Raw genomic sequence first — 26,447 nt, forward strand, 5'->3', positions numbered from 1 at the left:
ATCAAGAAGTTTTTCATTTCAAACCATTTGAGTCTATGACATACTGTAATGACACTTCTTCAAATAAAAAAAAAAGTGGTCTAGTCTAAATCAGGTAAGAGATATGATATTTGATTTACAAGCAAAAACAGCTCTAAACAAATATGATTTTGATGCGAGAGACAACATGAGATTAACCTTAATGCTGGATTTATTTACTACAAACATGCATTTTTTCACTTCACAACCATTAACTGATGGACTGGAGTATTATGGATTATTGTGATGTTTTTATAAGCTTTTTGGACTCATTCTGATGGCACCCATTCACTGCAGAGCATTCATTGAGGAGCAAGTGATTTAATACGACATTTCTACAAATCCCATGAAGAAGCAAACTCATCTACATCTTGGATTGCCTGAGATTTTCATTTTTGGGTTACCTATTTCTTTAATGGTAGTATGCATTTTAAAAACAAAATCAGCTTTAACACACAATTATTATTTTTTTAATTATACATACAGTATATATTAGTTTCAGCAGTGGTGCTCAATACTGCTTATGGTGTTCAGCCTTTCTGAAGTTTGGTGCTCTACCAAGATTATCATACACAAACTGAATTTATTTTTTATTTTTATTATTTTTTTTTTTTTACCTGAAATAATTACAAATGAAAATAGAATTAAGAAATTATTCTGATAAAATAATAATTTGCAGAATACATCATTTGTATGTGCTCTCTATGCTATTATTCGGCCGACAATCAGCTTGATGGTTTCATTCATGTGGATTATTCATTTTTCAATCATGAAAACTCTATTTTTAGAATGACAATGTTATAAAGTAATGTATTTGGTCTTGGCAGACAAGCTACTTGACATACTCTGTGGAAGATGTAGGATTTCGAAGTGAGAAGTGACAGATGCGTAAGTGCAAAGGAGAGAGTTAAACAAAATACTAGTCATGAATTATAAATACAAAACAGGGATTTGTTTAAAACAAAATTAAAAGGTTGGAGGATTCAGATATTTATGATTCTTGGTTCTCGTGAGACTAGCATATTCCCCAATTACACTACACCTATGTCATCCACTGAAACACCACTCTCTAGTGAAGAAGTGTACGACAGTTAGAGGAAGCTAGAGATTACGGTTTATAAAGCTTTAAATATGGATATTTTTCTTACACTAATGCATTGATTCATTTCAGAAGGACTTTATTAACCCCTCGAGCTGTGTGGAGCACTTTTTATGACTGATGAATGCACTTTTTTGGGCTTCAAAATCTCAACAGCCATTCACTGCAATTATAAACCTTAGAAGAGCCAAAACATATTTTAACATACCTGTGATTGCATTTGTATTTAAAAAAAAAAAAAAGTCATATACACCTAGAATGGCTTAACGGTGAGTAAATAATGGGGTAATTTTCATTTTGGGGTGAACTATCCCTTTAAGGGAAAGTCACACTACAATTTCTGTTCCATTGACTTCCAAGTGTCTGTAGAAATTTGGCATGCTTAAAGTCTAGTGTGTTTATGATGGTGATTCCTGTGTAACCCTTGAGTTTATTTCAAGTGCTTCATTAGAGTTAATTGTAAATCTAATTGTAGGGTATCTCCTCAAGCAGGATTCAGCACCCAGTTAAAAATGTTGCTCCTCTAACACGTCCAGGGTGTAAAGTCCAGCGAAAGTGGCCCGAATCTGAGCAACTGTTTCAGGTTTGTCAGAGAAGAAGCGTTTCAGGACCCCTGGCCAGGCCAAATCCTGCTGCACCTTCTTAGTCCCGGCTAAATAGGTACTGATGTCTGGACACTTGACAGCCAGAGAGCGCAGAGGTGTAGTTTTGGGGTGGTATCTGTTACAGAAGTAGACAATGGCGACCTCAAGACCATCTCTGGAGGTTGAATAGAAAAACAGGGCCTTTATGTACTTTATTCTTTCAAACTCTTTTGAACAATAGTGTATAATAGATCATGAACAGTGAAGGAAATGTCCCTAACTAATGTGTAACATGCTATTTTTAATTAATAAACACTTCTACTTTTAAATCATTATACCTGGGTATGATGCTAACGCTGAACTCGTCGGTATATGTTGAAAAGTCTTGCTGTAGAATTGTCAACTTTGATGGTAAAGAAGAATAACAAACCATTTATTTAGAAAAGATCACACCCAAATCATTAATAAAGTTTGAATTAAAAGTGTTATTTTGATGCCTCTACTGCCACTAGATGGAATTGCAAAAATACTGATAGAATAAAAGATTCCCAGACAATCTCCTACTGTTTGGAAAGAGAGATAGTCCCAAATGTTTAGTCTCTGCTTATTTTGCAGGTAGAAAAGACCATATTTTAACATAAAAAAACATATTTCACCATTAAAACGTACAAAATAAGGATATCTTAAATCTGGGTTAGGTCTACAGCGCCACCAGGGGCTTTTCCTGTAGGGTACACTGTGAAAAATAATTTTTCAAAATTGTAAATAAAAGATCTTTAGCGTACGTTTCACATTGAGACTTGCCAATGTTACTTGCCATTTCTTTGTAAATATTTGTGAAAATTGCTAGCAGTTTTTGATGTCAAATTATTATTTCTTTCTTTGGTTGAGTGAAAGTTAAAGAAACCAGAGTTAATTGTGGGTTTTATAATCCTCAGATGACAGTGTTTGAACCAAACAGGTAAACATTTCACAAATTAATATGACATGTTATGCCTCTTAGAAATCCACATTTGACAATAGCTTTAATGTTTCTCAAACGGCATTGGCACCAGTGTGACTGGTTTTTATTTGCATAGTGCATAAACATTATATTGACCTTTTATTAAACTTTTGTTATAATTTTATAAAGGAAGCTTATATTGCCCAGACCTGTCTATATCTATACATTACAAATATGAAGAACACATGTTCTTCATGCAAAAAATGTTAGCCTGAATGCACTGTAAGTTGCTTTGGATAAACGCGTCTGATAAATGCATACATTAATTTAATTTAATTTATTTAAATATAATGCAGGAATGCGAATGGGTTCCACAAGACAACCTTTCCTGCTCCAAAAGCAAAACAAATGTTTTTAGTGTTTTTTAGTGCTTGTGAATGTCTAAAAGACATTTCTTCCAGACACACAATAAAGAGACGTGCTCTTACTTCAGGAGAGTTTGGCGTCTCTTTGGTCCTCATCAACACCCCAATGAGACTGTACACAATCTCATTTCAATTTCTTTTACTGTCTATGTACACAATAACACACTGGAGTGATGTAAATATCAGAGCAGTGTGTGCAGAGCACTGGAGGACATTACAAGCAGCACATTACAACCTGCCTTTATGATTAACCTACCATTTTCACTCGATGCTAAGATTGATTATGCACAATTATCTCTTTTAATTCATTAATATCTAAATCAGTATAGGTCGCTTTTTCGTGTCAACATATGCCCCCATGTCAGACCCCTTTAGAGGTACTTTTCAACAAAATGATGCCTTTATTATGTCCACGAGTCGGAGTTGCTCCGTGGGCTTCTCACACATCTGTCCTCCAGGTGGCGGTATTGTCTGACGTCGACACACGTGCTGACACAGAAGAAGAGCTATTCTCGCGAGGCTGCCATCTTCGCGATTTAATGTTTCCAATATGGCTGCCTCCTCGAGTAGTGCTGCTGTTGTTAAACAGAGTGATCTTTCTTCACCATGTGAAGAAACAGAGGAGGAATCGGAGTTTTGTCCGGGTTTTAAGGATGTCGACGCATTTGTCAAGGTCGGTGGATCGTTTGAATGTGTGAATGTGGGCGTCAGCGCTGTAACTAGCTGTAACACATAGCGGCCATGTGTGCACGCGCAGTTACGCTCGAGATGTTAATGTAACGCTATCTTTTCGCTGGTTTGTGTTTGACAGCACGGTCTGGGAGCGGTGGTCTCTGCCACGAAAGCGTCTGCAGCTCTTCCAGCAGCCGGAGATGAGTTTGATCTGTACCGCAGCTTCCCTTCCTTCCAGCAGTTCTGCGCCTCACAGGGAGACCAGCTCTTACACTGGTGAAACACACTTACTACAGCACTGCTGCGACACACACACACACACACACACACGCACGCATATATCTATCTATCTTCTAATCCAACACATTGTGTTTATTAGATTTTCTTTACTTGGTCCTAAAAAGGTTTTAAGTTATTAAATATACATGACTAAAAAGAAACCCCTGTTAGTTAAGCAGTCCTAACCTGAATGTTCTTCTAGAAATCAAACATAACACATGCCTAGATGCACGCTAGCTCACAATAGGCCCAGAATAATTCATAATATAAGATAATTCTACAATTTATATTCATGAATAGATGCTTATCTGGGATATACAAATCTATTCAGTCTATAAGAACACAATATACTTATTCCAATGATATCATACTGGATAAACTTTCTATCAGATCTGTTTTTTCTTTTATAGGACTATTAACAGAAATAAAAGTTCTGCGATAGAAACATAACTTCTGTTTGTCCTCCCAGACATTGCACGAATGAAACATGAATAAATGCTTTATGATGTTTATTCTAGTATTAGTGTTCATTAACTGGAGGCTTCTCTCTGTGTGTGTTTCTCTCACAGTATGAGTCAGATCATGCAGTATCATGGCTGTCGGTCTCACATGAGAGACAGGAACAGACTGACCGGGCTGGAGGACAGGTTTGACCTGGTGGTGGACTCAAACGATGCCATCCTTGAGAAAGTGGTACGAGGCTTGCACTGGGACACATTCATGCTTCAGGGACCGGTGGCATAAAAGGTTTAGACTAGTCTTAAAAGTTAGCCATCTAATTTTGCTCTAAGACTCAAGGTGGAAACTTGGTTACATAAAAATGTAGCTGAATCCAAAATCTAAGACCGATTACCCCTTGTTTAACTGCTAGTTGCTCAAACTGGTTCTTCAGACACTGTATTAACTATAGAGGCTAAGTTTATGCAGCTAGCCCCTGCAGATCTTGTCTGTATATGTCTGTACATCATGCCCATCCACACCAAGAGTGAGAACGGTAGCTATCAAAGTTTTAATAATCGTTCTAGTTGTATGAGGACAGTGAAGTCCACACCACAGTTGATGAGTGGTTAACACATTCACAGCCAATCACAATCCTCCTGGCTTTAAAAAAAACTTGAGCATTTAAAGCAGCAAGGCAATATAACAGCAGAGTGTGCTATTAATAGAGAGGATGCATAGTCTGTATAGTTCTCATTCTTGGTGTGGGCAACCATTTGAAGTAATTTTGTCATGTCTGTAGGATTCACAAAAGGTGAAAAGGTCTCAATTCTTTTATTCTCGCGCTGCAAGTCTCTCTTCTGTCCTGTCACGTGTAACCCTGTTAAATGCCGTGTGATGTGTGTTCAGGGCATCCTCCTGGACGAGGCGTCCGGTGTGAGCCGCACACAGCAGCCGGTGATGCCTGCAGGATATCAGCCGCCAAAAATCGTGGTGTCCAGCTGGAACCGCAGGGTTCGTCTCTCAGCTCATCCTTGTTGGAGGAAGATTAGTTTAACTTGATCACATGTTTTGATAAAGTCTGGCTGGTCATAGAGGAGCCCGTCCCGGCATGATGGCAGCTTTTCTTCTCCTTGCAGGGAGGAGAGCGCAGGGATGAGACCTTTCACCTTCTACATGCTAAAAACATTCAGCGGCCACAGCTCAAGTTCAAGGAGAAAGTGGACAACAGCAACACTCCGTTTGTCTCCAAGATTTTCATCAAACCCAATGCAGTTAAGCCTCTGCCCACATGTGAGTGTGTTGAGAAACCATCAGTGATAACATCGCTTTATTCTGATGTTCACGGTCTTTGTAATTAGTGCTGTCAAACGATTCATCGCATCCAAACTAAAAGTTTTTGTTTACATAATGTGTGTATATTTATTTATTTATATATAAATACAAACACATGCATGTGTATATATTTAAGAAAAATGTTGTTTGAAATATATTTATATATAATATAAAATATAAGAATGAATGTATAAATGTATAAAAATTTTAAACTTTTATATGTACATAATAAATATAAACCGTACACACACACACACACACACATAATGTAAACAAAAACTTTTATTTTGGATGCGATTTAATCATGATTAAATTAATAATTTGACAGCACTGTTGATAATATTCATATTGCTAACATTTAGTATAAGTACAGTCTCTCTCTCTCTCTCTCTCTCTCTCTCTCTCTCTCTCTCTCTCTCTCTCTCTCTCTCTCTCTCTCTCTATATATATATATATATATATATATATATATATATATATATTAGGGATATGGCGGTATCATATTTCCCTGTTGTGATTAATTGCTAATGCTTTTATCACAGTATACGATATTATCATGGTTTTGAAGTTTAGTTTCAAAAAGTGGCCATAATACAGTATAACAGGTTAAATAACCTTTTTATAACAAAAATAACTGAACATTTAAATACAATAAAGCAATACAGAAAAATATACAAAAGAACTATAAAGAGCAGTCTGTATCACTTTACAATAAGATCACATTAGTTAACTATTAACATTCACAATGAGCAATAGCTACATTCATTAAATAACAGCTGCAACTTTAACAACGTGTTATTATATATCGGATTACCTAAGATTAATGAATATTAAGAAGAATTTTCCATTGGCAGTTTATGTTAACTAATGAATGAACTAATCTTAACTAATGAAGCCTTAATGTAAAATGTAAATTAACAAAAGAGAATCAAAACTCTAGAGCATGCTGTACTCTGGATCAAAATGAAAAAAAAAAGTTTAAAATTAAATAGCCTGTTAAGTCTAAATATTTAATTATTTGGCTCTGTGATGAACATTATAGCAAATACACAAATCTGAATGGCTATTTAAAATTCTTTAAACATGCTTCAGAAAGTAGCAGCTGCTTTATTTATGGGGATTCCAGGGTAAAGACTGCATTTTCTGCAGTTTAGCGCCATCTGCTGTCAGAGAGTGAATGTGCTTTCATTCAGCTCGTCTCACATGTTCCTCATGTGCTTCTCAATCTTGCTTGTTTACATCAGAGCACTCACTCCACATACAGTAGTGTTGTGCATTTTGACCAGTTGATGGGAATAGTTTTCTTAAAATGCATTAGAAATCCAGAATAATTTGTAATATATAATTAATCACGGTATTTAGAAGTGACCACGATAACAATATCGTGCATATTCATTACCGTAATATATCGCATTACCGAATACCGGCATGTCTCTCTCTCTCTCTATATAAATATATACATGTAAATGGTTTCAAAATTTATACTGTATGTATCTCTCTTTTATATATATATATATATATATATATATATATATATATATATATATATATATATATATATACACACACACATACACACGCATTATATAAACAAAAACTTATTTTGGATGCAATTAACATAAATTGTTGGCCAGTGCTAATAAAAAATGTAAAAATAATATAATTTTTTTTGATGTTATTCAAATTAGTTTAAATAATTTGTGTTAAATACTGATATTGTTTTAAAAAGATAAATAACATGCATTAAATAAAAATTTTAAATGGTAGTTCAAAGATTTTTAATATTACATAACAATTCCATTAAATAGTAATGTGTTCAAATTCTAATATGTATGCCTAGATTTTGCCAACAAACACATCCGTAAGGAGCGACCGGAGGATCTGGATGTTCCTGCTGCGCTGGCTGATTTCATCCATCAGCAGAGAACTCAGGAGCATGTGGACGACATGTAAGACCAGACTAATGTGATTCATCCCGTTTAAAGAGCTCCATTGTGTGTTTGCTAGTTACTTGACATCAGTGTTTAATGAGTCTTGTTTTAAATGGACTGTAATGCTGTTTTCCAGGTTTTCTCACCCTTATCAATATGAATTGGATCATCTGGTCATGCCGGAGAGTCTGAAGTGTAAACCTGACGTCCAGGTGAATGTCTTGATCATCCGGTTTTATTTTCAGGAACTGTGATGAGTGTTTTCAATCATTGAGGCATTTTCTTTGTGTTTTAGATGTATAAACCTCTTGCCGAGTGCTCTTGTCAGTTCATCAACACTTTAGATGAGCTTGTCGCTCTGAACGAGAAGCTAGCCAAGGTGTCGGAGTTCGCTGTGGACCTGGAGGTATGACGGATTCAACTTGTCATGCTGTTTAGTTGTCGTGTATCACTTTAGGTGTTCAATCCGCACCAATTCTCTGTCTACAGCATCACTCCTACAGAAGCTTTCTGGGAATCACGTGTCTGATGCAGATATCCACACGAGAGGAGGATTTCATCATAGACACGCTGGAGCTACGCAGTCAAATGTACATCTTAAACGAGACTTTCACCGACCCTGCCATCGTGAAGGTGACCGACTTTAATACTATGCTCCTCTAATAGATTTACCCACTTGGATTTGTGCGTGTGTGTGTATGAAACTAAATGAAACCATATTTTAATTCATTGATAAAAGGTCACATTATGGATATTAAGTGTGCTGTGAATGCCATGTGATGATTGCTGTGGTTCATGTTGTTTGGTGCATGCCTCACATGTCGCTCCTGCAGGTGTTTCACGGGGCCGACTCTGACATCGAGTGGCTACAGAAGGACTTTGGTCTTTATGTGGTCAACATGTTCGACACCCATCATGCTGCACGCTGCCTAAACCTCGGCCGAAACTCCCTCGACCATCTCCTGAAAGTCTACTGCAGTGTGAACTCTGATAAACGCTACCAGCTGGCAGACTGGAGGATACGGTAAGCCCAACGCTCAATACATTCTGTTTGTCTGATAGCTGTAACAGTCATTGTGGTAATACTAGTGTGTGTGTTGTGTGTCTGTAGACCGTTGCCGGATGAGATGTTGAAGTACGCTCAGGCAGACACTCACTATCTGCTGTACGTGTACGATCGAGTCCGGACTGACCTGTATGATACAGGCAACGGCAAACCCACCCTCATTCAGCAAGTCTGGGATAAAAGCAGAGACCTGTCGCTCAAGGTATGGACTGCTTTCTTCATACCAACATATTACAATTACATTCAGTCATTTAGCAGATGCTTTTATCCAATGCAACTCACAAATGAAGGCAATGGAAGCAATCAAAAATGACAAAAGAGCAATGATACACAAGGTATATAATAAGTCTCTTAGCCTGATACAGAGTTAGAGGGTCAAATAAAGATGGAAGAGATGGGTTTTTAGCCAATTCTTGAAGATGGCTAAAGACTGAGCTGCCTAGATTGAGTTGGGCAGGTCATTCCACCAGAAGGGAACATTTAATGTAAAAGTCTGTGGAAGTGAGTTTGTGCTTCTTTGGGATGGTACAATAAAGCTTCTAGAGGCACATAACTCTGAAGTAATGCATTCAGTGGTTTTGTAGGCAAACATTAATGCCTTGAATTGTATGCGAAGTGCTATTGGTAGCCAGTGCAAATTGATAAACAGTCAACATGAAGGAGGGCGTGTAGGAGGACAAGGGAGGGAGGGAAAAGTTTTAAAGAGCATACGAGAATTAGAGGAATTGTTAATTAATTAATTAATTAAATTAACACCCCAAATGCACAGAAACTATAAAACGATATATTTATTTTGTTGTGGTAATGACTTTGAATCAGTTCAACTGAATCTATTAAAGAAACCAGCTTAATATAGTGATTAAGTGTTTCAAATGAAGTTCTGAATATTTCTACGCCCCTCTCGTCTTTCTCTTTCTCTAGAAATACGTGAAGCCTATTTTTACGGAGGACTCGTACATGGAGCTGTACCGCAAGCAGAAGAAGAGCTTCAACACACAGCAGCTGGCGGCCTTCAGACTGCTGTACGCCTGGAGAGATAAACTGGGACGAGAGGAGGATGAGAGCACTGGGTAACGTCCGCTCACAGATAGTAGACGGGTTACTGTGTAGCTGCTGGGATTCATGAGTGTTGTTCCTCCACAGATATATCTTACCCAACCACATGATGATGAAGATCGCCGATGAGCTTCCAAAGTAAGAAGAATTACATTTTCATTTAAAGTTGCGCACGTGTGAGGCCTTTTGCTTTCTTGAAACTAAACTAATTGAATGTAATTTAGGTTTTTGTGAGCATTTTCACATTTCTTAACTCTTAGGCAAGGCAAGTTTATTTATATAGCACATTTCATACACAATGGTAATTCAAAGTGCTTTACATAAAAGAAAGTAAAATAATCATGAAGAAAAATAATAACAAAAATAAAACAAGCAATTTTAAAACATTTAAAAACAGAAAATGATTTTACATAAAAATAAATACAGTGAAAATATAGTAAAATCTGTTCGGACATAGCACAGTGCTCATTCAATAAATGCACAGCTAAACAGATGAGTTTTGAGTCTAGTGATCTGAGCTAAACAGCTAAACAGATGAGTTTTGAGCCTAGTGATCTGAGTGCTTTGTTAGGTTTATATTCAGTGAACATATCTGCAATATATTTCGGTCCTAGGTCATTGAGTGACTTATATACGAGTAAAAGTATTTCAAAATCAATCCTAAATGTAACTGGAAGCCAGTGTAAGGACCTGAGGACTGGTGTGATATGCTCAGATTTTCTGGTTCTAGTCAAAATCCTGGCAGCAGCGTTCTGGATGAGCTGCAGCTGTCTAATGGTCTTTTTGGGAAGGCCAGTGAGGAGCCCATTACAATAGTCCACCCTGCAGGTGATAAAGGCATGAACCAGTTTCTCCAAGTCTTGACTGGAAACAAAACATCTAATTCTTGCGATGTTTTTTAAATGATAGTATGCTGATTTAGTTACTGCTTTGACTAAGGTCTGTCTCCAGAATCACACCAAGATTCCTGACTTGATTTTTATTTGAATGACCCCTAGAGTCACATTCACCTTGAAATCTTCATCTTTGTTTTCAAATGCAATGACTTCAGTTTTTTCCTTATTTAACTGAAGATAATTCTGGCACATCCAACTATTAATTTCATCAATGCATTGGCAGAGGGAGTCAGTGGGGCTGTAGTCATTTGGAGATAAGGCTAGGTAAATCTGGGTATCATCAGCATAGCTGTGAATTTGGTTCTTTCTCATTATTTGACTTAGTGGAAGCATATACAGGCTAAACAAGAGCGGTGCAAGAATTGAGCCTTGTGGGACTCCACATGTCATGGATGTCCACTTAGACTTATGCTCTCCTATACTCGCATCTTAGAATGAAAGTGGACTTAAGTTTGGTCTGCTTAGTTTGACTGGACTAGTGCATTTCTATTATTGAAATGTTGTATTCTTTTGAAGGCTGAATAAATGTGGTGTTGTCCCCTCTCTAGGGAGCCTCAGGGCATCATCGCGTGCTGTAACCCCACTCCACCTCTAGTGCGCCAGCAGATCAATGAGCTTCATCAGCTGCTCAAACAGGCTCGAGAGACCCCTTTACTCAAGGTGTGCGCTCAGACAAACACTGTGTAACTCATAGACTCGGCTTGTTTCACTTCAGTTTGTAAGATGAAATTCTAGACCATGAATTTGAACACTCTCTCTTTTTAGGCAGAGGTACTTGCTGAAAAGAGGAAATCGATGACCCCTAAAAGAAAGGTGTGTTGACTGATCTTCAGCGTTGTTTTCTGAGGATCCAAACAGGTAGAAGAAGCAGCTATGTTAGTGTTTATTTCTAACTGCCCCTCTTGCTGTTGTATCCTAGCCACAGACGATTTTATTCGGACCGCATGACACCTCCCGCTCGTCTGAAAGTGATTTCCTGGACCTCTCCTCTTTCGGTAGGTCTAGATATTATGAAGACCTCGTGATTTGAGTGATTTGTGTTATTTTGAAACCACCAATCGACATTTTCTCCACAAATCTAGAAACTCCAACCAAACCGGGAGTGCTGTTTTCAGAGGAGGAGGATGAAAGCATGAACCAAGAGGAAAAGGCCTTGCACGGCCTGATAGCTTCAGCAAAAATCAGCCTCTTCGCGGTAGGACATTTGAGAAGAAATTCAGAAACACTAGTCTCTTGTTCAGCATGTGTGTCTGCATGCATTATAACCTCTAGCAGAAGTTTGATCTGTAAATGTGTGTAATGTATCACTCGTCAGTTTGTTTTGGGAGCGCTTGTGTGAGTTGAGGATGTTTTTTTGTCACTTGTATTTGAGAAGGACGACGAGGAGGAGGCAGCTCCTGCTCATCTGACTGTGGCACAACAAAAAGCTCACAGCATCATGGGGTCCTTTGAGAACCCCTTCAGAATGGTACAGTACTTCAGTTTAGTTCATGCCTTTTGCCAAGCTGTACTGCATACATACTCATTCACTAACACTCGTTTTCAGTATTTACCATCAAAGGACATTCACATTTCCAAGAATGCCAAGTATGACCCCTCTTCAAAGATTTATGAGGTATACTTTCTTTTTTACATACCTTTATGAATAATAATAATAATGTTCCATTATGTAGAGAGAAAAGTAATAGATACATAATTATATTGACTAATTTTGTTGTTTATTACAGATTCATAACCGGTGGAAGTTACAGAGTATTGAGCAGCAGCAGAAGGAGGCGCAGGAGAAACAGCAGGCGAAAGAACAGGCCAAGAAAGCTCAAGGTGCAAACACCGTTCTGTAGAAACTCGGTGTAGTCTGCTAACTCTGAGGTGATTAGTTTGTGCTGAAATGTCTGTATTGGTCTTTCAGAGGAACGAAAGAAAGCCAAACTGAGCTACCAGGAGTCGCTGCAAAACGTTCACACTGTCCGGGAGCAAGTAGCGGTGAGGAAGAGCCGGCTCACACACACTTTACAAGCGGTGTTTGCTTCTCTTGCTTTTACACTAACAGGTTTTGTTGCTCTTGTGTTCTTAGGAAGCAAAGCAGGCTGGGCAGAAAAGAGAGCGAGCTGCCAGTGATGCTGGTGAAGACAGTCTCAAACCAAAAATGAAAGTCTCAAAGACTGCTAGTGAGACACCTGTGGCCGATCAGTCGACAAAACCTGCTCAGAAAAAAAAGAAACAGAAAAAAGCTCAAGAGCCGGAAGTTCCCGAACAAGACTTTAAACCTTTTGACTACAGCCAGTCAAGTTTTAAAGTATTTGATGGTAAGGCACCTGCCTTCTGTTCTCTCGTGTGTTTTTCCTGTTGGTTCAGTCTTCATGGCTTGTGTTTTATCCACACAGGCAAATCAAAAGAGAGTTCACAGTTTGATCCAAACAGACAAGCACGTGGACCCAAGCAGAAGGTATTCACCTGTTTTCAATCTACAAGTGTTGACTCTCACACACATCTCAGATTAAGCTGTGCAGGATCTCTGAGTTTTTGCGAACTTTAATTTTCAGAAAAAAGGACCAAAGAAAAACGCTGTGGGAGGCAGGAGCATGTCTTATGTCCCTGACAAATCTGACAGGTAACACACACACACACACACACACACAGATAGAATCAAGAAATAAATCATTGCTGGATAACAACAAAACAAAAAAACTATTTGTTATTTCTGTTTGCAGAGGGTTTCGTCACAACTGGCCCAAGAGATAGAAGTCTTCAACTAATGGATTTGTTTTCCTTTTAAAAAGCGTTCTTTGTAACACTGATATTATTTGCAGACTGAATTATTTGTCATGACTGTGCTCGTACACATTAATTTGTGGTATTTGATCCATCATTAAAATGAGATTTTAAAAACATTTTTCATTAAATTAAGTTTTTATTTGAAGCTTGGATGTTTAGAATTTTTTTTTTCTTTGCAAATTACAAGGTAGGGAAGACGTGTAGTTTCCAGAGATATTTTTTGTTCTACTGGTAGAAACTCTCTTCGCGTCCTGATAGCGTTCATGAATTGAAGTGATCTGTGTCAGGGTTCGTCCAATCGCTCGATTCCGTCCGAATGCAATGATATGATTTGCATGCTAATGTTGCTAGCTCAGCCAGAGCTAGACGGTGAGTTTAGACGGTGTTGAAAAAATAAGATGAGCTAAAGCCAAAATGCAAAGACTTGATGAAACAGACAAACATCAGGAAAAAAAGAAAGTGTTTTTGCAAAATGGTGGAATTCACCAATGTGTTAGTTTCAATCGATGCGATGAACTTACTACGTTTATTCTCAACAGGTAGGCTAAACTTCAAATTATTATTATTTTTTTGATATATATCTTGGCACTTTTACTGACAATAGCCTACGTTTTTCCGTTGAGGCATGCCTTCACTTTTATAAACCCCAAGATGAGCGAAAGGGGTGCAATCTGTTGATTTCCAAGTTTTTATGACCGAAACCTACAACACTTTGAGACATTAAAGTGTGCTTGTGCCAACCTTCTTTGGAACATTTCTTGGTTTGATAATATATCTTAAAGACATTCGTGTCTAAACGCTTTTATTGGAACTGTATAGTATTTTTTTCTGCAGTACATACACAGCCTTTGGATGGCACCGCAGAATAACAGCTCTGCCTTTATCATCAAACGTCTGCCTGGCAAGATTATATAAAATGTAAATCTTTAGTTCAAAGTTATGTCATCAAAGTTGTGTGGAGGAGAAACTGTGGTTTGATGTAACTGATAGAAATCCTTGAACTTCTCAAATCAATTCTCATTTTTAATAGCTAAAGCCATATCTTTTGACGACTCAGTGCTACACTAAGGTTGTTGAAGAACGTAGCTGGTATGAACATGCCCCTGCACACTGAGAGCAGACCACACGCAGACATGCACAACCCTTCACTTCCTGCTGCTCAAGACTGTGGTTCTCCTCTAAACAATAGGTGCAAATACTGACAGGAAACACCTCATTCAAGATGCTTTTGTCAGCTTCTAGAAATACAAAGTGGCCTTGTTTTTTCTCAAGTTTATTTAAAAGAACATAACTGATGTCCATAAGTCACAAGAGACCATTAGTAATGACTGTTGATAATTCTCCCCTTAAAATGACCAAACCTGTATGACTTTGAACACCAAAGATCATCTTTTAAAGAATGTTGATAGCCAAACTACTGCAATTCCCATCGACTTCCATTATATTTTTAAACCAGACAATTAAAATCAATGGGAACTGAAACCGTTTGGTAATCAGCTTTCTTCACAAGATCATCTTTTGTGTTCCACAGAAGAAACTCAAACAGGTTTGGAATGACAGTTTTCATTTTTGGGTCTTTATCGTCTCTTTAAGCAACAGTATAGATTTACAAAGTCACACAACATTTATGTTCCAAGTCATAAATATGAATTTTGTTCGGAATTTTCAAAAAAAAAAAATGACATCAAACTTCTTTGAAGCTTCTTTCAATCACATTTGTATTAAGCTCGACTGATACATTTCCAGTAAGTGTGTGTGGAGTGGAAATGGATGTGTGTGCCACCCAGTTGTGTTCCCCCTCCCACTCGCACACTCCTCTGTCGTTCTTTCCTTCAGTCGTTTTCTCTTTTATGTCCGCCAGGAGCGCGTCCACACAGGAAACTGTGACATCTTTGTCTCTAGCACCCACTCTGGAAGAACAGCAATGAGTCAGTGCGTGCGTCTGGGAACTTCATCCGACGCCACTTTCGCTCAAACAGTTTTTACGCAGAAATTCACGCATGAAAAAAGACGCTAAGATGCGTTTTGGTTAATTTTCCGCATCCGGGTCACGGAAAAAAAAGTTTTTTAGGTTTCTGTGAAGTGTTTTATCCCATATCACGGCATCAAGAGTCCAAAGTCATTCAAACACTCGTCCTCCAGGTTTGACGTCAGTCTTCTACTCATGTGTCCCACAGCTGACTGCAGTCCTCACATTCCTCCGTCATGTAGAGGTACGAGTTAATGGCCTCCTTCAGGCCTTCGCTCACCACCGACTCCTCTGCACCCTCTTTGCTCTGCCCGAAGATCATGGAGCTGTGAAGAAAACTCGTTTAGAAACTGCTCAACTAGTTTTTGAGAAGTCTAAGTGTTTCATTAAAGAGAGAGTTCACCAAAATCTGTCCTTTTCTCACCCTCAAGTTGTTCCAAACCTGTACGCATTCCTTAATTCTGTTGAACACAAAAGCTATTTTGAAGAATGCAACTAAACATTGGATGGTAGCCAATGACTTTCATAGTTTGGAAGTCAATGGCAACTATCTTCAAAATATATTTTGTTTTAAACAGATGGGGGGAAAAAACTCATTCAGGTTTGGAACAACTTGAGGGTAAGTAAATGATGAGCAAATTTTCATATTGGGTGACGTGTTGAAAGTCTCTTCATTGGCATTTGACGCACCTGTCAACATCTTTCCAGTTTATAGTAGGCCTCTTCACGGCAATCGGAGGCGGGCCGGTTACCACAGGAACGTTGTTGGATCCAATGATGAAGCATGGCTCCCCCAGAGTACAGCAAAGCCCGTCCGAAACTTCTGAGGGACAGTTCACAATTAAACTCCGCCCACAACACGCACTCATTTCTGCACGTTCAACCAAAATATGTTTAACATGTTGCTGTGTGGTAGCTAATGAGTTTTGGGTGGTTGCCAGTACTTTTAACATCTTTTGACAGTGCACTACATAATCAACTTCATTTGTTTGGTTTCTGATGATACACCAGTGGTCTTTGACAACTGACACTGGATTGAGCATAAAGTGTGTCAGCTGTAGAATTACCCTATTCATAGCAAATTATTTATTCCACCACTGAAAATGATCTAGAATAAAACTTATTTTTTTTATAGGAACTGGCATGGCATCCACCTCTCTACATGATTTAAACATTTCCTCAAATCTATTAGTCAGTAACATGCATCTCATTAGCATCAAGCACAAAGCCAGCAACATCACACGCAATCACTGGGTGCCAGTAATGAGTTACTGCTGTATCTGTGTGTGTGTGTGTGTGTACCTGAATAGTGTGCAACCAGGTCTGAGAGTGTCCTGAAGGTGAGTCCAGGAGAGATGTAGACCCAGCCGTTCTCGATGCAGCTGATGCGGTAGTGTTTGACTGAAGCGCGTTCTTGTGAGCTGCTCCTACGCACTGACAGAGTGTGGTTACCTGAGGAAAAAACACACACGTATACATCAATACAAACTGGTTCGTTCTGGGTTGTTCCCTGGGTGTTGCTATGTAGTTATTTAGGTTTCTGAAATGCTGCTATGTGATTGCTATAACTCGTCTGTTCTTTCCACCGTTATTCAAACTGAGAATAAATTACAGCGGATGTAAGCAAAGACTTCAGCCTAGCACGAGTTTAAACACTCTCCAAAAACTCCTCTTATAATCAGTAAAGCGGTCAATGAATCTCTTACATCACATATACATCTGCACTTTGTTGTCCACGATTAGAGAATCCGCTTGAGAGCTGAATTCAGTCAGCAAGCATGTGCACCAAACAAAAACTCATCTGGATGCCTCCGATTGGCCATTGCATTCATGAGCTCAACACACTTGTGTGTGATTGGTTATAATGCACAGCACTGTAAAAACTGATCTAAATTTAATGCTGTGGTCAACACTTTTAATTTCCTTTTAGTTTTATTGACGACTGCCATAAAGGATTTGTGTGTGTGTTGACATCGGTTCTACAAGCGGAAAACTGAGGATAGGGATATTACATCACTGACAAAAACTGGAATTTCTCTGGATTTACAAATCCTTGGGAACGTTTGGGATAACAAATATACAACTGCATGAAATATATAACCCCAGTGTGCAAGCAGAGTTTGGATATTTTATTACTTACATATTGTGCCTTTAATAATCTATTAACAATGACTTTTGCCTTAAAAAAACTCCTATTTTGCTGCTTATTAATAGTTAGTAAGGTAGAGGTTAAGTTTAGGTGTTGGGATGTAGAATGTGGTCATGCACAATATGTGCTTTATAAGCACTAAAAAAGGCATGCTAATAAAATCAAGTAGTTAACATTGAGAATTGTTCCCTATACTTAAGTGTTTCTAAAATCAACGATTATTCGATTTAATAATTAGATTAATCACAGCAATTTGTTGCCAATAGCTGTGAAAAGTGGCTTAGCAACTCATAGAAAAACAATAATTCTAGCAATGTAACTAGCATTAGCAGACAGGTACCTGGGTAGGTCTCGCTCTCTCTGATAAGGAAGGATCCGGGCTGATTATGGGGGAGCATCAGCAGTTCCTCTGCTTTCTGTTTGCTGAGACCCACAAACTGCCACCTGTACACACACACACACACACACACACACACACACACACAGATGAGTGACAGAGCTGAGGGAAAAGTAGTAGGTAGAGTCAGAGCATCATGTGATGAGTGAGTGATCAGCAGGGTCATTGTGGGTACAGTATGTCCCCGTGAGCCCACTCTACAGAAACTAAAACTGTCTTCATCACCGCCTCTGGAGGAATAACGGTGATGTCACTTATGGAACACACTCCACCAGACCACCTGACCGTGGGTGTGATGTCATCATGTACTGTACGCACACTCTAAACCAATAGAAAGAGGCGCTTTCAAAGCTCACCTGTTGTACACTTTGGCAGTGTAATTGCTGGGGATGTAGCTCTCATTTCCTGTGGCTGATGAACTGACTTTCCACCACTCTCCCTCACTGTAACACACGTTATATCATCAGATAATCAGCCGATCAGGCTATGATGAGGGGCCACTGTGCAACAGCAGTACACTTACTCTGACAAAATGTTGAGTCTCTCTCCTACTCTGATGGCGCAGTCACCCGGTCCTCTAGACGGATAGTCGTACAGGGACACCACCACGAATCTACCGCTGTCTGCACACAGATCACAACATCACCTTGAGGCCAGCTGCATTAGCATGTTATAATACACAAAGAGAGCTCCTCAACAAGCCACAGGATTAAAAATGCAATTAAAAAAAAGTTGTCTTAACATTTATAGTGAAAATTACATGTGCAATTGTAAAATGAAAAAAAAAAAAAACCCGATGATTTATCATTTAATTTAGTTTTAATGCACATAATTTAACAGTATATGTTTTATTATTAATATTTTTGGTAAGTTAAAATATGAGCCACCTTACAGTTGATGGTGGAAAACCACTAAATGGACTTTGAATTAGATTTAGCATTTTAATTTTAGTTAAAAGTAATTAAGTTTGAGCTTTTTTTTATTCTTTATTAGTGTCTTTTTAATTATCCATCTAGTTTTATTATTTAGTTGGAGTTATTTTAGCGCACAAACCAAATGAAAATGTGTATTTCATTCCATGGATCGCTTTTATGGTTTCAGTTTTAGTTATTGATAACACCGTTATATTTTAGTTTTAAAACAAATATTTTATTAATCTAGCAATGGTTTCTACATTATAAATTTGATTTATTTTTTATCATGCATGTTTGACCCTGTGCTGGTCTATAAACTGTACGAGTATTATTCTGTAATACCTAAGAACTAATAATAATACCCAAGTCATATTTTTGACAGTGAAATTCTGGCAAACTCAGCTGTCAATTTTTTAACAATACATTTAACAAGGTATTTTTACAGATTATCCTTCAGATTAAATTCTTAAGTATGAGTGCTAGTAAAGCCAATAAAAAGTCAATAAAACATTGCTAGTGAATCCATACGCACATCTGGATGAGCTTCACTATAAGACTTCTTTGCGATTAGTTCTGTATTTCTAAAATTACCGTGTGCAGATATAAAGTGCTGAACTCACCCATGGTCAGGGGTTCAGTGCTTTCCTCCGTGTCCAAGAGAAGAGCATGTGCGCTGGATCCACGCGGGTCTTTACTGGGACGACTGCCCATGGCCGACTGCTCTGGAGAGTTCAGGCACACAGTGCTGATGGGAACCACAATCTAAAAATAATAAAAAACCTATCAAATCTGATGTAGAGTTTGATCATGCCAGGGCTTTCTGTTGTCACACTTTGACCATGAGGAGGAAGGATGCTGACAAACCACTTGTGTACTTTGATGAAAAACTTTCCATCCGCACTTTCAGTATCACGCACTTATTTACCTTGGGTAAAAAAAGGAGTTGCCGTTCTAAAAATAGATCTGGTAAAACGCTGAGAACATTCTACTATTTTCTATCATGCTGTTACATCACAGCAGTATAAGCCGCAGTTATTTAAGCAGCACACGTGCGCCTGAGTAATAGACATATAGAGCAAAATCAACAGATCAAAATGATTCAGTATGCAAATAACAGGTCAAATATTACTAGCTTCGATGAAAAACCATTATATAATGTGACTCATATTCTCATATGACTCTGGAGTCTTCCATTGCCTTCCCACGGGGTCGATATGAAATATGATCACTGTAAACATTTTAAAGGAAATCAGCTGGTTTGATGACTTGATAGTCTGATCAAAACAAGCTACATATTTTCCAAGAACATTTATGCGTAATGGTTTTTTCATGTGCTAAAATAGCACCAAGACATATATCTACCTTCTTTAGTATTTCTGAATCTATAATCTTATTGCATGTTATTACATTGTAATAACACTATTACATTGTAATAACCCTGTAATAGCTGCTATTAATAAGTTACATGCAATATACACACACGATGTCTCCAAGGCAATGATTTCAACACTGTCATAAGCCTAATGTTCGATTAGTATTCATTAGTGATCTCAGAGTTAAGCGTAATGTTTTTTTCATGTGCTAAAATAGCCTCAAGACATATATCTACCTTCTTTAGTATCTCTGAATCTATAATCTTATTGCATGTTATTACATTGTAATAACACTATTACATTGTAATAACCCTGTAATAGCTGCTATTAATAAGTTACATGCAATATACACACACGATGTCTCCAAGGCTATGATTTCAACACTGTCATAAGCTTAATGTTCGATTAGTATTCATTAGTGATCTCAGAGGGACATTATTCCTTATCATATTGTAATGCAGTGGCACTGGCCCCACAGCTATATGAGATTATTATGGAGCAGATGGTCAGTTGGAAACACAGATGGGTCTCACTAGGTTATCAGGGTCTCCAGGTCCAAATTACAGACCTCATACCCCGGATACCAAAATAATTCATGCGCAACTGATTAAAATGTGCTACATATGAACACGGCTACATCATTCAGGCTCGATCACACGCAAACTAACAAACCCACAGCTAAACGAAAGCCATTTAAAGATCAATAATGTTCTCAATAATGTTTAACGTTATATTTCATAGGTGCACTTTTATTTAAAAAAATACAAAAACAACATGTAGATTATTAGAGATAGTTGTAGATTATTGGAGTACATTTTACAGGATATCAGTACTTCTACTTCAAAATTTTAATCCAGTGTTACTTGCTGTTTCTTTGAAATCGTTTGTGAAATGTACTTGCAATTTCTGAGTAAAAATGGTTTCGCCACCAACATTTTCTTTCTCTGTGTTAGAGATAAGGCACATTTGGTCAGAGATTAGAGCAAGTTTACTAACTTCCTGTTGCGACTAGGGGACTGAATGTCTTTTTCTCAATTCTTAAGCTATTTAATACGCCTTTAAGTGTTCTCAAGTCTGAATTATAAACTTGTTGCTAGAAAAGTTGTTTGAAAGTTTCATACCAAACACATTTTAATAATCATAGCAGACACATTTCACAACAAAAACGTCTTTGAAAGGCCTTTGAAGCAAGCGCACGCTTTTCAAGCTGATTCTGACTTTGATTCAAGATTCAAGATTACGACTTTGAAGTTGAGAGCTCCTTGTTTTAACATTACACACACATATATACTTTCAGACACAGTATTTTAAAATATTTTCCCGAAGTAGATGTTAAAATCGTTGCAAGTCTTTATCCCAACCACAAATAGTATTCTAATTACTATAAATATTATATATTCACATGTGAACATTAAACATTGCTTTGTATTACAATATTGTGCAAGGATCTTTTGATAAACCTCCGAAATGTATAAAAGCTCACAGCACTCTGCAAATTATTTTTTTGACAAAGTCTCTTACTCACCTCATGGTCCTCAGGCTAGCAATGATGACAATCCTTAGTTGTACGCACAATCCTTATCTGCTCATGAACGTGCAACAGCCTGAAAACTCCGATAGCCAAGTTCGACAACTATTTGAAGTGATTTCTGTAAAGATCAAAGGCTTGTTTTCTTGAGGAGCTGAGAAGTTGAGCTCAGTTTCAGGTGAAGTGTCACTGCGGGATGCTGTTGTGGTCGTGTCAGTGCTTTAGCATTGCACACAGAGGCAGGCAGCTTTATTTACTTGTAGTTTCCTGTGACGAACAGGTCTAACTGTCACTCCTTTGCTGACGCACAGATGCCTGACAGAGAGAACAGACTGGAGAAGGTGTTTTGAAAGCTCAAACTGTACTAATACACAACACAGATGTTAGTGGAGATGTCATGATGTCATGGGCTCACTGATGCAGTAATACAGACGCCAACGGAAGCAGCTTCAGAAATTTCAGGAAGGTTTCAGAAAGGTTCAGAAACTGTCTAGTGCTAGTTTTAATTTCACATATTCCCAAACGCATTAAAACCAATTGCCACAGCAATAACTGCCATGGAAACTAAATCATCAGATCAGATCCTGGTATGGCTGCAAAACAAGTCTTGTTACAAATCATGAGAGCTCATTTACATTTTAAACTCTGGTTGCAAAAAACAAACAAACATACACAAAAAAAGACAGATGCACAATTTGCACCGTTTCACAGAATTTTGCATGTTAAGGTACGTTTACGCAACAATGACAGGGGAAAAAAAAACACAGAAAAAAACGTTTCTTTTTGTTTTTGAAAATATTTGCGTACAGACCGCAATGCCGTTAAAATGATCCCCATTCACATGGATCCGTGAAAATTTCTAAAAGCGCTGTATTATGCATGCATGCCGATGTCACTGTAACGAAACACTACACACCTGCACACTAGGGCTGTCAAAATGGCTAAAAAACTAAATTGGAATTTTGTACTTAAATATTAGCAATGTATTCAAATTTAAAAGCCATAATTTCAGTTTGGGGCAAAATATGCGTTCTGTGAGAGCGGCTTGGTTTGTTTTCAGTAAACAAGATCTTTTCCTCATGAAATATTTTAAATGAACAATACAGCAGCGCATTATCTAGTGGGTTCAACTGGATACACTAACATAAACATTAAAATGAAATGACACTTACATCGCATCCCATGCGCCACTGATAAGGCTGCCTTAACGCACACCTAAAACTCAAATGCAGTGTGTTTTTGCATTCGAATTTAAGTGTGCATTAAGGCAGTCTTATCAGTGTGGGTTTTTATTTTAAATTTGATGAATATTAAAAATTCTATTTATTATTTGACAGCCCAGCAGCACACATACCTATAGACTGTACACATACTATGAATGCACATGCGACAGTTTTTACAAATTCGCAGAATCTTGCAGTTTAAAACCAGTTTTCAAAACTTTGCACTTTCAGGCCCCCAAAACACCATTGCCATTTAAATGAATGGCCCAAATGCATAAAATGTTTGCTGTTTTTATTTGAAAATGGTGTTTGTTAAAGTGATATCACTGAAGATGTTCCAGTGCTTATTCCCATGACAAATGGACTGAGTTAATTATACTCGAAAGTAGGCCGTCTTCCTACCAGGTTACAAAAGTTCACCATGTGCCAATTTCAGACAAGAAGCAAATCAGCAAGTCTGTACGGTAAGTGAAAATGACAAACATGTAAGTTGTGTTTGATCTATTTGAATGATTTTGCACATCAGATGGAAAGACGACACAAATCTCTTATCGACTGATCCTTTCTACTGAGGTCAATGTTGTGTTAAGTACTGCGTATGCCACAGTTTCTATAAATAGCTTTCAGATCTGTCATCTCGGACCACATGCAATCGATACAACCTTTAGGCTTGCTTTTGATCGGAAACTTTCACAGCTGGCTGAGGTGACAGAAAAACTGTGATGTGTAGTGCACAGAATTGCATGTTGATCAGCTGAATACCAGTGCATGAAGTGCTTTTTGGGTCACATTATACTTTGTTTTTCCTTGAGGTACAATTATATTAGTTAAGGTTTTATTGGCCCCAAAACATGATTTAGTATTCTTTGACTGTTATCTTCATTCTCTCATCTCCTCAAAGGCATGCACCCAAAATTAACTCGCTGTTATTTTCTCAATCTCATGTCATTTCACAACTAGTATGACTTTCTTTCACAGAACACAAAAGAAGATATGAAGTGGTTTTTCAGGCAATTCTAAAAGTTTTTTTTTTCCACCTTCAGTCTTCAAGTCTTTTCAGTTTTATAATCAGATAAAGTGTTCATATAAGATTCCCCAGATGTTAGACTTTATTCCTAAAATAATATTTTCAATATTACTTTTTTTGTCTCTTTTTACCCCACTGTATTTTTGATTAATGGAGTGAAAAAATATCCAAAATCCCCAGTGTATTAATTTATGCATTTAGCAAACGCTTTTATCCAAAGTGACTTACATTGCATTCAGTCTAACAATTTTTCCTAACATGTGTTCCCTGGGATTCAAACCCCCAACCTTACGCTTGCTAAAGCAATGCTGTACCACTTGAGCTACAGGAACAGTGTAGAGAAAAAAAAAAAAGTCACAGTTCAGATTTATGTTCTGTAAATTTAAGCAAATACAACTGTTATCTGAACAGGCTACAGATCTTAGCTTCAGTAACTGGTGGTTTTGGTTTAGTTGATCTCCCAAGCACAGGCTGTGAAAAATCATTTACATGAACTTAAGTGCAAATCTAAGCAGAGTATTGGTTATTAGGGGTTTCTGGTCTAAAACTCCATGTAGACAGAATCTGATTGATTAAATTCAATTGAACTGAATTAACCATTTGAAGAAATCTCTTAAAATAATTAATACTTATATAAAAGTTCATAGTACACTTAAGATAGGGACATGTTAATTAGTAGATTTTATTCTAGAAAGACTAAAAATTGCATACAACTTTTAAATGCATCATGTGCATTCACAAACATAAAATTTCACAAATCTTATCCAAAACGTACACTACCCATGAAGAGTCTTGCCTAAATATCAACTTACCAAATAAAGACAGATACCATTTTAATTTACAACTACTTTATTTCAATATTCGTACAAATCAATACACTCAGCAGACAGTATGCAGTACAGCACCCTCTAAATGCTTGGAGGACAAAGCACAAGGAATTATCCCAAACTCACTCAAGGCAGTGGTACAGTCAGCAATCAACAGGGAATTGCCATCCACTGAAATAATAAAGACCAAGAACAACTAAACTACAGAAACTAACAGAGGTTACTGGAACATCAAAGAATGAAGAGTCTTAAGCCAAAAGCATGCCGATCATTTACCAGTTACTAGTGTACAGTGCCTTTAGAGGAATCATGCTGTTTTATACCGCTATGGTAAATACAACTGTTATCTGAACAGGCTACAGATCTTAGCTTCAGTAACTGGTGGTTTTGGTTTAGTTGATCTCCCAAGCACAGGCTGTGAAAAATCATTTACAAGAACTTAAGTGCAAATCTAAGCAGAGTATTGGTTATTAGGGGTTTCTGGTCTAAAACTCTCCAAGTAAACAGAATCTGATTGATTAAATTCAATCAAATTGAATTAACCATTTGAAGAAATATCTTAAGATAATTAATACTAATATAAATGTCTATTGTACACTTTAAATAGGGACATGCTAATCAGTAGATTTTATCCTAGAAAGGCTACGAATAGCAGATAGTCCAATAAAATCATACAATAATAGCCAATGACAAAGTAAGAGCAGTAGAAACCCTCTAAAAGAGCCAGAAATCAGTCTAGAAAATTAAGCACTGAAGAAACAATTAAAGGAAGAAGAAATAAATTAGTTTGGTCATCTCTGTAGTAAACACAAGGGGCAGGAAGACCTTACAGAGAGTAAGAGAGGGGACGAATACAGACGAGAATACCCTCCAAAATGTTCAATAAATAACAGCCTCCAGCAAAATATACACACGAGAAGCATATCGAGAGTGAAAATTAATCTCCAATGGATGACACATATAAAAGAATGGAGTAGTAAAGTACTAAGCCAATCAAATTCAAGGTAAAAACATCAGCAAAAAGATTAGTATGCTTGCATGCAGTGGAAAAATATTCCAATATGTAAAATACATGGTTTACTAGACATCAAATAATGCATCCCTTCATTAGACCAGCTCTTCCTGGCCACAAGAGGAAAAAAAAGGAATGAAAGACAAAGACGGAGTGGAAACAAAACCCCAAAGTATACAGAAGGCCGCCTGAGGAGCAGAGGTTCAACAAGCAGATGATCCCAGATCAAATGGTGGCTTGTTCTGGGTGCTTTAGCAGGACACCTCCATGGTTTGCGGTCTGTTTTGGTTGTCGTAGACAGGGCCGCCGGTGGCGCCCTCCATCTGTGAACTGGTATGTGTGCGGCTGCGTGAGCTGTCTGCCGAACCCATGCTGGAGGCAGAGTGAGTGCGAGATCGAGCCAATCGGGTCATACTGGCAGTGGGCACTGAGAGAGACAAGAGAGAAATCGAATGGAGGTGAAAACATGTACGCAATAATGCTGCTGCTGCTGTTTTGACTGAGGCATGAC

At 37.8% G+C, this 26,447-nt stretch overlaps 3 protein-coding genes across 10 annotated transcripts in view; 1 reads left to right on the top strand and 2 right to left on the bottom strand.

Moving 5' to 3' along the window:
- Positions 1–3,573: 3,573 nt before the first annotated feature.
- exosc10 (exosome component 10) lies at positions 3,574–13,633 on the top strand. Of its 2 annotated transcripts, none has more exons than XM_052593364.1 (25): positions 3,574–3,742; positions 3,881–4,017; positions 4,590–4,713; positions 5,368–5,472; positions 5,598–5,751; positions 7,634–7,742; positions 7,861–7,936; positions 8,020–8,130; positions 8,214–8,357; positions 8,558–8,748; positions 8,836–8,992; positions 9,712–9,860; positions 9,934–9,984; positions 11,291–11,402; positions 11,508–11,555; positions 11,662–11,737; positions 11,825–11,937; positions 12,115–12,210; positions 12,289–12,357; positions 12,470–12,563; positions 12,652–12,725; positions 12,817–13,048; positions 13,127–13,188; positions 13,286–13,353; positions 13,454–13,633. In XM_052593364.1, exons 1-25 carry the CDS (start codon positions 3,620–3,622, stop codon positions 13,482–13,484), a joined length of 2,706 nt encoding a protein of 901 aa, XP_052449324.1. In that variant the 5' UTR covers positions 3,574–3,619; the 3' UTR covers positions 13,485–13,633. The 2 variants fall into 2 exon arrangements, with proteins under 2 accessions (XP_052449324.1, XP_052449326.1); XM_052593366.1 differs by having other exon boundaries at positions 3,576–3,742; positions 12,118–12,210.
- Positions 13,634–14,773: 1,140 nt separating this feature from the next.
- sla2b (Src like adaptor 2b) lies at positions 14,774–24,783 on the bottom strand. Of its 2 annotated transcripts, none has more exons than XM_052593376.1 (8): positions 21,845–24,783; positions 19,567–19,708; positions 18,556–18,655; positions 18,389–18,475; positions 17,976–18,079; positions 16,789–16,938; positions 16,177–16,306; positions 14,774–15,812 (listed from the first exon to the last, which is right to left on the bottom strand). In XM_052593376.1, exons 2-8 carry the CDS (start codon positions 19,655–19,657, stop codon positions 15,680–15,682), a joined length of 795 nt encoding a protein of 264 aa, XP_052449336.1. In that variant the 5' UTR covers positions 19,658–19,708; positions 21,845–24,783; the 3' UTR covers positions 14,774–15,679. The 2 variants fall into 2 exon arrangements, with proteins under 2 accessions (XP_052449336.1, XP_052449334.1); XM_052593374.1 differs by having other exon boundaries at positions 16,177–16,309.
- Positions 24,784–24,928: 145 nt separating this feature from the next.
- LOC128011201 (protein NDRG3-like) overlaps positions 24,929–26,447 on the bottom strand; it is a 73,868-nt gene continuing 72,349 nt past the window's right edge. For all 6 annotated transcript variants that reach the window (XM_052593371.1, XM_052593369.1, XM_052593367.1 and 3 more), the window contains one exon: positions 24,929–26,363. In XM_052593371.1, the coding sequence (XP_052449331.1) occupies positions 26,188–26,363 (176 nt within the window). In that variant the 3' untranslated portion in view covers positions 24,929–26,187. The remainder of the gene's footprint in view (positions 26,364–26,447) is intronic.

This window comes from Carassius gibelio, chromosome B23, assembly GCF_023724105.1.
Source record: "Carassius gibelio isolate Cgi1373 ecotype wild population from Czech Republic chromosome B23, carGib1.2-hapl.c, whole genome shotgun sequence".
NCBI lineage: Eukaryota > Metazoa > Chordata > Actinopteri > Cypriniformes > Cyprinidae > Carassius > Carassius gibelio.

Bases quoted from the DNA above. Each gene is read 5' to 3' on its own strand.
- sla2b (XM_052593374.1), bottom strand. From the start codon at position 19,657: ATGGGCAGTCGTCCCAGTAAAGACCCGCGTGGATCCAGCGCACATGCT. The intron at 18,476-18,555 runs GTAAGTGTACTG...CGTGTGTTACAG, and splicing joins AGACTCAACATTTTGTCAGA to TGAGGGAGAGTGGTGGAAAG. The intron at 16,310-16,788 runs GTACACACACAC...ACTGTCCCTCAG, and splicing joins CCTGGTTGCACACTATTCAG to AAGTTTCGGACGGGCTTTGC.
- exosc10 (XM_052593364.1), top strand. From the start codon at position 3,620: ATGGCTGCCTCCTCGAGTAGTGCTGCTGTTGTTAAACAGAGTGATCTT. The intron at 5,752-7,633 runs GTGAGTGTGTTG...ATGTATGCCTAG, and splicing joins AGTTAAGCCTCTGCCCACAT to ATTTTGCCAACAAACACATC. The intron at 12,726-12,816 runs GTGAGGAAGAGC...TTGTGTTCTTAG, and splicing joins CTGTCCGGGAGCAAGTAGCG to GAAGCAAAGCAGGCTGGGCA.